This window comes from Diachasma alloeum, unplaced genomic scaffold (genome assembly GCF_001412515.2).
Source record: "Diachasma alloeum isolate Michigan unplaced genomic scaffold, Dall2.0 Dall_scaffold_00217, whole genome shotgun sequence".
Lineage (NCBI taxonomy): Eukaryota > Metazoa > Arthropoda > Insecta > Hymenoptera > Braconidae > Diachasma > Diachasma alloeum.
The window spans coordinates 667,796-677,246 of record NW_021680382.1 but is presented as its reverse complement, the minus strand read 5'-3'; the positions used below and the strand labels follow the sequence as shown (position 1 = coordinate 677,246).

The 9,451-nt window shown below is 39.7% G+C and overlaps 1 protein-coding gene across 1 annotated transcript; it reads left to right on the top strand.

The window, feature by feature from the left end:
• The first annotated feature begins 3,983 nt into the window (after window positions 1-3,983).
• On the top strand, window positions 3,984-8,919 carry LOC107037335. The gene is made up of 5 exons (XM_015255846.2): window positions 3,984-4,210; window positions 4,288-4,481; window positions 5,497-5,880; window positions 7,447-7,587; window positions 8,566-8,919. Exons 1-5 carry the CDS (start codon window positions 4,049-4,051, stop codon window positions 8,819-8,821), a joined length of 1,137 nt encoding a protein of 378 aa, XP_015111332.1. The 5' UTR covers window positions 3,984-4,048; the 3' UTR covers window positions 8,822-8,919.
• The last annotated feature ends 532 nt before the right edge of the window (window positions 8,920-9,451 follow it).

Below are 9,451 nucleotides of genomic sequence, written 5' to 3'. Positions count from 1 at the left end.
TTGAAAATTCATAATTTCATGAAAAAATCCGCGGAGACTAAATTTCAGTTTGACTACTCCAGGAAAATTTATGAAAAATCTGGAAAATTGGAAGAAATCTCTTTGACTTCCAGATTCCTCTGAATTTTCATGGAACTCCATCAAAATCAGAGCAATTATTCACCCTTAAGCATTTAAAATTCGAACCAAACAATTATTTTTCTCTTAATCTTCAACTAAAAATGTTGGATTGAGCAAAACTTGTTCGTCTTCTCTCAGAGCAGTTTTTTCTATCAAAATGTTCCGTACGTGAGATCGCGTCCATGTATTCCCGGATTTCCAGTGTTTATTTAAATACAAGTAACGGAGCATTGTCCATTCGTCGTGCGTCGTAATCTCCTCGACTATTTCCGTACAACGATACGAATCCGGAGACAACTCGTCGTCTTTACGTGTACATACACCACCTAAAGGGAGAGGGCGACAGAGTGGCCGAAGGGGCGGGAGGGAGGGAGGGAGGGAGAATTTCATACAGCGGTAGACTAGGCTCAGTGGCGTCTCACGCGACTTGCTAGACACCTAGGCGCCATAATGTTTCCGCATTGCCCCATTTCGTCCTCGTGTTGCATCGGTCGATGCATCCTATTTCGTGGTTCCCTCCTATCCCCCTGTGTAATTCCTCATTCCCCCCACCCCACCCTCGCCCAGTGGTGCATATATATCATTAGTACAGAAGCAAACGGATACCGTGTTTGTGATTCCACTCACTGGACACTGTTGCACGATTTATCCCCTCTCTCTTGTCGGGTATGAAAATCTGCACGAGCCAGAAATAAACTCACCAATTTTCCAACTCGCTATTCACCACATCCGGCAAATATAAATCCGCGAGGATGTACCTTTTTTTTTTCATTGCATTTTCAAATTATCTGTAAATCGGATTTGCTGGGAATCTGTATGTTATTGCGCAGCCATGCTTAACTCATCCGTCGCCCTAATCCCGGGGTGATTGATAAATGATTGCGGGGGGAGGAAAAATTTCGGAATTCGATGGTTTGATAATTGTTTGGAGAATTTGGGGGACGCGGTCTGGTATTAGATAACTATTTTTTTTAGGCAAAATGTGGTCGTGACATCATTGCATTTAGCGAAATCTCTGAAATCAAATGATTGAGGATTTCTAAAAGTATCGCCGAGGATATTCAAGTACTTTGGCTATTTTCTGTCGAGTGAAAGGCTTTTCTGATTTTTTAGTCGAGAATCAGAGCTTTCATTAAAGCCCCATTTGACTCTACGTTTCCGGATATTTTACAATGATTTTATTATTTAAACTTTGTAGGTCTGAATTTAGATCTCGATATTGAACCGTTAGAAAACAATTCAGTAGCGAAGCGGTAAACCGGGTTAAGTCGATTTTGACTTTTGGCCATTTTTTGACGAATATCTCGGAATCTAAGAGAGATAGCAAAATTTTGCTTAAGAGCTTTTTTATAACCCTCAGTTGGCTCTACAAAAAAGGTCATGACAAAAATTTTTCTATCTCTTTTAGATTCCCAGATATTCGTCAAAAACTGGCCCATAGTCAAAATCGACTTAATCCAGTTTACCGTTTCGCTACTGAATTTTAAAATGTGGAAAAAAATTTGAGTTCAGTAATCCATTCATGATGTAACGCGGAACGATAGTGATGAATGAGAATTTATTCGAGATCCGTGAAGCGCAAACATTCTGAGATATAATCCACTGAAAATAATTGACTTCTCTCAAGTAAATATGGTCTACATATTCGGAAATTGTTCTCTCAATGCCGTAACATACGATTCATCATCACGACAATTACCAACTCTTAATCATTCCCAATAATCCACCATTGAATCCCCATCATTAAATTCATGAGGGCGATAAACATGACCATCGCCGAGCACTGGATGATGAAAAAACTTTTTATTTCCTCCGTTGAAAGGAGAGGAAGAATAAAATTGTACGTGTTTCCCATGAGTTTAGCGCGACCGTCTGGTTGTCATGCCCTTCATCCTCGCGTAGCTTACGTACCACCGGTGCCCATAGGTCACTTGCATATATCGGAACGACCTGGGCTTACTCCCCCGAGAACACGACACGACCTCTCTCGTCTCTCCATCCTCATCCTCATCCTCATCCTCATTCACTCGCCTCCCGTCCTCTGTTATGTACTCGGTTGTGCCATGGCCTGCACACACATGTATTGAATGCACGCATACCGAGGCTCACTTTAATAAATTTACAAAATACATCCCCATATTCGTTGAATTATTTTATCTCAACGGCGTCTCTCTCACTCGAGTCGAGCATTATTTTGCAGCCCCTTCGGAGGTTGGGACAGTCTCGGGGAAAAAGTTCTAGCCCCTCCGGTTGAGCCACTCCTTCATTGAATCAAAATTGTATCGTTATTTATGCCACACCATGCGTATCCGGGGCTCCCCTTATTGTCAACATCGGCGCGGGGATTCCATTCGATACTGGACTCGATGATGAAATCAACTGAAAAATGGTATTCGATGTCATTTTGGGGGGCTTTAGAATATTACAAGATCTAGGCGCGCGCTGTCGCGCGCGCTGATCTGTTCATTTGTTGAAATGAAGAAATGGATTCATTAAATTTCATTTTCTCATGAATACCTTATAAATATTGATAATGAATCAAAGAGAATTCGACTAATGATTCAAGTGAATAGCGAAGTAGAGTAAAAGAATCTATAGAGAATTTTTCATTTTCAATTAATTATCTTCAATTTTGTTAAATAATCGGTCTCCATAAAAGGACAGAATTTATTAATTTCACCGATAATATATATACATGTGAAATATATATATTATATATATATGACGTGAAAAAAAAATTTATCTCTGAAGAATTTGAAATTATGTCACTGAAGAAGTGATTATGTCACTTTTATTTTTATCAGGATAAAATTTCTCTAACGTAGAATAAAATTTGATCATCATATAGCAATTTTTACTAAATTTCGGGATAGAAGAGATGACACGAAGACTCATGATACACTTTTATAGAACGGTAGGATAATTTTAATCAAAAATTTCTCTCCGTGCATTGAATCGAATTTAGAGAAAAATAAAGCTTTTTGTTTTCATCAAATTGACCAGAGAATCTCCATCATTAACAAAAAAATTTTGGATCTTCTTAATCAGCGAACCCTTCATCGATAAATTCTACATAATAGTCTCCTCAGATTATCTTCGTTAATTATGATGTGACCTCACAGCCTGCCAAAAAAAATTCCAAGAGAATTAGAATTTAGAGAAAAAAAATCCGGAATTCGAAAATGCAGAACCCCTCCCTTAATCGCGTGACGTAATAATTGCACGTCCCCTTTTATTTTCAATAGCACACGGTAAATTGTTCCTGCATGCATCAAAATCATCGGTACGCATGAGACATTAACGATGGCATCATCAGGGTAATGAACCCGACCATACTAACCAATAATTAAACCGATGCTCCACACAATTGTCGTTATTATGATAATGAAGCATCATAACTAAATGAACAGTTGCATCATGAGTTCACCCATTAAAACAACAATTCGTGAATGACTGCGTCCTCAACGAAATGTTAATCCCATGCAAGTAATTCATGAGTGGTTCTACCGTTTAAAGTAGCATAAAGCGACTCCACCTGAGTCGTTGAGTATAACAAGGAAAAATAAATTCAAAAAGTCAAAAAAAAATATTCAATTTTATTTACGAATGAAATATTTAATAATTTTTCCAAATTATCGTCGTTCAATCTTCAAAATTCAAGTTATGTTAAGCACGGACTGGGAATTTCCCGCTAAACTTATCAAATCTAGAAAAGATCAATAAAAGGTGAACACCGTCGATAAAAGATTGATTGAGAATCCAAATAAAGAATAGATTAACACCGATAAAACGAGTGATTGCACCCTCCCATTATCTGGACAATGTACATTTTTCGCTGATAAATGCTGGCTATCGATTGAGCTGTAACTCAGTTCCTTTTAAATCAGAGTCGCGATTCGCTCTTTCTGATTGTGGTGAAAGCTTAGCCATGAGGTGCATTCTAATTTTCCTGGGGCTTCTCATTGCCCCCGATGGTACAAAGAGTTTGGAGCAGGCAAAGCCGTGTTATCCAAGTGTCTGCAATTTACCGGAATGCAAGTGCAGTACTACGGACAGTGGAAGTGCTATTCCGCCTTCAAAAATACCGCAGGTCAAACAAAACTTGCGCAATATATCAAGACAACTACGGTATGCGGAACAAATAGCGTTGAATGTCGATGATTGCAGATTGTCATGCTGACGTTCGACGACGCCGTCACCCCAATTACCTACGATTACTTCCAAAAAGGTCTCTTCGGCAAGAAGAATCCCGATGGCTGCCCAATCGGCGTCACCCACTTCCTCTGTCACGAATACACGGATTACGCAAGAGTTCATGATCTCTGGGTGAGAGGACACGAAATTGCACTGCACTCCGTAACGTGAGTCATAAAAATATAATTCTTGTTATTGGAAAGAGAGAAATATATTTATTTTTTTAAATTATATTTTTATTATTGTTATCGACAAAGAATGGTAAGACACTCCCCCTGCGGCGTGCTGTTAACGCTTTCGTATCTCGTTCATGTGCCATCAATTCAATGTAAAATCTTTGAGAAAATACTAGAAAAAAATTGTCGTGAATCAAACCGAAAAGTCGGGTTGAATCAAGTCGGACTGAATTATGCGGGGAATCGATTTATTTTGTGTCGGATCGTCGGTATGAATCAAGGTTGACTCGGAGAGATGCAAATCGGGACATCTGTCTGATTCAAGCCGCTTTTTTGGCTTGATTCAAGTCGATTTTGCTGTATGATTCAAATCGATTTTTCGACCGCCCTATGTATAAGTCTCTAGAATCGTCTTGAATCAAGTCGAAAAATTGTCTCAAATCCACCGAAAAATCAACTTGAATCAAACCGAAGAATCAACTTAAATCAAGCCGAAAAATTGACTTGAATCAAGTCGAAAAATCGACTTGAATTAAGCCAAAAAATCGACTTGAATCAAATCGAAAAATCAACTTGAATCAACCCGGAAAATCAACTTAAATCAACCCGAAAAATCGACTTGAATCAAGCCGAAAAATCGATGTGAATCAAGTCAATTTCGGCTTGACACGTTTCCTCTTAAAACAATTCACTTGTCTGCTTATATCAGGTCCGAAATTCGTACTAATGGAGTCTGAGTCTCTCGACTTGAGTCAAGCCGACGTCGACTTGAATCAGTACGTTTTTTTTTATGAAGTCATCAAAAACGTTCAACCGCATAGCGTGATGACTCCCTTCTATAATTTTTTAATGACCAAACAAGCACACAACGATCATAAATAATATGCATTCACAAGCTTGCCCCCTCTCCCAATCTATGAAATCAAGCAACAACAGCCGCTATGAAATTAGAGACAGCTTGTTGCTCTCGGTGTACTAGCAATCAATCATGATTCATGATCCCCAGACACACAGTCGAGGACTATTGGCGGGACATAAATCTCACAACGTTCAAGTCAGAATTCGACGACATGAGAACAATCATTACGCACTTTGCCGGAATACCCAAGAGTTATATGCGCGGCGTGAGGGTGCCATTCTTGGAGTTGTCTGGTAACACAAGTTTCCAGGGAGTCCGTGAACTCGGCTTAATATACGATAGCTCAATGCCCACAATAAGGTACACCGATCCAGCACTGTGGCCATATACTCTGGAATATGCTAGTCATCAGGATTGCATGATAGAGCCATGCCCAACAGCTAGCTTTCCGAATGTCTGGGAAGTGCCCATGGTTATGTGGCAAGACGAGAAAAGTGTCAGTTGCAGTATGGTCGATGCCTGTGTCAACATGTAAGTTCACTATCGATTCACTAGCATGCAACGTGAAGTTCTAGGTATTCATTTTCTTTTATGACTTTCTGGGTTTTTTAAACACCTCTTTATCATGTTTATCTGGGAGAGATAACTTTTGCGAAATCTTCCACGACTCTTGCCACCCACTTTTGCTATCATAACGGGCTGTAAATAATCGTGGGGATCATAAAAAACGGCAACATTGTTCTATATTCAAGGACAAAATATTTCCTGTTTTAACATTCAATGTTTTTTGGAGTTGTTTTGTGTCGACATGTAGCGTAACTGTCTGATCGCTCGAGAAGTTCGCGGTATTTTCAAATGCTTCAAAATGACAAATCATTTTTTGTGGTTGGATTTTTTTTCTGCTTTTTTGATGCACTAAATTGACTCATTCTTCACGGCGAGATGTTAATTTGTCATTAACTTTGAGAAATCTTCAAAATTTTCTCTTCATTTCCGTTTTATCCTTCCGCGAATGCAATGTATTAAGTTCTTTTTCTCGTGTTTTTTTTCGTTTTAAGGTAAATGTACCTATGCTTGTCCCTGTCTCTACGCTCGTAATCACTTTGACAGTCCCAAGAGTCTATCAAGAGTAAAATACGATTGGACATATTATTTTAGTTAAGAAGGAAAGTTATAGGCACCAATGAACAGTGATTTATTGAAGAATAAGGGAGAAAAATCCCATCCACATCAACTGGTGCTACGACAGAGAGAATTCTTAAGCCGCAAGTTGAGAAACTCACAATTTTAAAATGTTGATATCTCCGTTATAATAGTGAAATTGGATTAAAACTCCCTTGACTGAGGTTTCGGATGGTTAAAAAACAATAAGAATGCATAGATTATAGTAATATCTTAATATTTAACAGAAATTTCGGCAATTAAAAGAATAGGTACAAATGAGCGAGCGTAGGGACATGGGACTTTCCACCTTTATGGACGATTATTTATTCAAAAATAGTAATTATCGCGATTAATATAAGTGAATTCTAATTCTGAAGTTTTTACTTTCTGATATCTAATTTAAAACATCGCATCTTTACACTCATTTCAACAGAAATATGGGACTAATGATGTGGTCACCTTAGCTACACGAGCGTAGGATCATTTACCTTAATTTGGAAAATTTCTCCGCTTTTGTAGGAGATTAAAAAACAATCTCTGTTTTTATAAGAGGAGACTTCTAAAAAATTATCCTCTTCATATAGTGATTAATTCAATTGTCAGAGGACAATATGACGATACTTACTGTTAATCGATCGCAATGAATTGATAATTAATTACAGCTATGAGATCTCCGTCTAATTGGTATAAGCCAATGCTGGCACACAGGATTCATGAATAGTTTGACCATTGTGTTGCATCTCAGTTCAACAGGGTAGGGCGAGTGCGGATCAGTCAAGCACGCTCGATTGAATCCCAGTGTTTGGTGTGAGGTGAGAGGACGGCATGGTCAGCCGAAATGTCGATGGCGTGAGGTGGAGAACGGGGCGGGGGGAGGGGGGTGATTCGCGCTCCTCATTGAGGGATTGTAATTTGGCCCGCGGGCTGTTTCAGACCCAAACAGGCAGAGCCGCTTTCGAAATGGTTCATCAGGCAATTCCAACGACACTACAACAGCTCCAGGGCACCCTTTCCTGTGTTCATGCACGCCGCGTGGTTCACGAGGAGCCCGGAGTACTTCAAGGCTTATCAATTGTTAGTATGACCGTTCCCCGCGGATTCACGACCAAGATATTTCGTCATTAGAAAAAATAGAGTTTTCAATCAGTTTTTATTTGAACTAACTATCATTCGGTTGTTAATTTCCAAATAAACATGATTTCACAGTGAATGCCAGTTATCTCTTCTTGAGATACACTTGATTGGGAGAAATCGAACTTCTCTAGAATTGAAGTTCCTTTCATTTGTCGCAATAATGAGAGTATTTGATTTCTTTCTAGCCAAAAGTTTGCCAACTCCAGAAATTCGTTGGTTTACTCAAAAATCAAAATTATTCTCAGGACTAAATACCTTGTTATCTCAATCAACACGATCATACGTTGTTCCAAGTAAATTATAATTGAAGTGAGCATTTCGTATGTCGAATCAGGATGAATATTGTTACGCGGAAAAAGCTTTGAGATTGTAGTAAGATGTCGTTGAGTTGAAAGAAGTTTATATTTCTTGACTAAAAAAAATCGCATTAGTTTACAATAACAGAATCACAGATTACGCCAATTCAACACAAACTTGGATGTCACAAATTTCGTTCAATGTGATGTACGGAAAGCTCAATTTAAACATCGGCTTCATGCGATAAAACAACATTCAATTCATTCCTCAATGTAATCATCTCCTAGGTACGAATTTTTGATCAATTCATGAAAGTAGAAAACTTCTGGACTGGAGATTACATTAGGTTTAAAAAAATAGAACTTTTCCATTTTAGTGGTGAATACATGTGACTTGACACCAAGGACTGTTTTATTTGATTCAAGTAAATGTATCTCACGAAGAAATAATTGACATTCACCATAAGATCTTATTTATTTCAAATTGGTTAAGTATATAATACTTATTCCAAGAAAGAAACATCCCACTAAAAATAATGTTTCAAATTCCATTTCGAATTTTTCAAACTTGCGACGTCGTGAAGACCTTACTTTCCACACTACTGACAGAAGATGTTTCCAGGTTCATCGACTACCTCCAGTCATTACCGGACGTCTACTTGATAACAGTCGAGAAAGCGATCGAATGGATCAAGAACCCCAAGCCTCTCGGTGTTAAAAAGCCCTTCGGCGAGTGCGAGGTGAGGATTCCCCCGGCGAAATGCGTCCCCAGAAGTTGCGGCCTGAAGACATCCACCGGCGCCGAGCGCTGGATGACGTCCTGCGTCAGTGTCTGCCCCGACCGCTACCCCTGGCTGTATAATCCCCTCGGAAAGTAAAAAGAAACAGCAGAGCTATTACCGCTCATTACGACACGTTGGTGCTATGAAAACGTATCGCACGGAACTAAATAAATAAATAAACTGCGCTCAATTTTCCCAAGGTTGTACATGTTTAATGGCATCAGAGGCTTTCACAAAGATTGCAGCAAAATCTCTGTGCGGGAGGGGGAGGGGGTGAGGGTGAGATGGACGAGGGGAAGGGGGGGGGCATTAGAGTGCTATCCAAGAGCCATTGGCCACGCGTAATCCACCTATATTCCTCCTTCCCAACTGTCCATGCTCGTATAAGAAGGTAAATCTTAGGTTGGCTGAGAGACACCAGGAGCTGGGCGGCAAACTACTCGTCCACAGCATTACGGACAGCGTCCCTGTCGCACTAGCCCAGCCCAGCAAAGGCCGCACATATCCGGCTGGTCGTAAAGTCCGAACCCAATTTCTACCGGATACCATTAGCGGGCCCATTAAACATTAAACGACAGGGGAAAATGTAACTTGAATCTCACCAAACGAGCCCACAAGGTCTTACGCTCTCGGCCGCTGGTTCGGGTGTCGTTAGTCGCTGCGTATATATTTTTCGAATATCGCTGTTAAGGTGTTAATAATTGAGTGGTGACGGCCGGGCGGTGG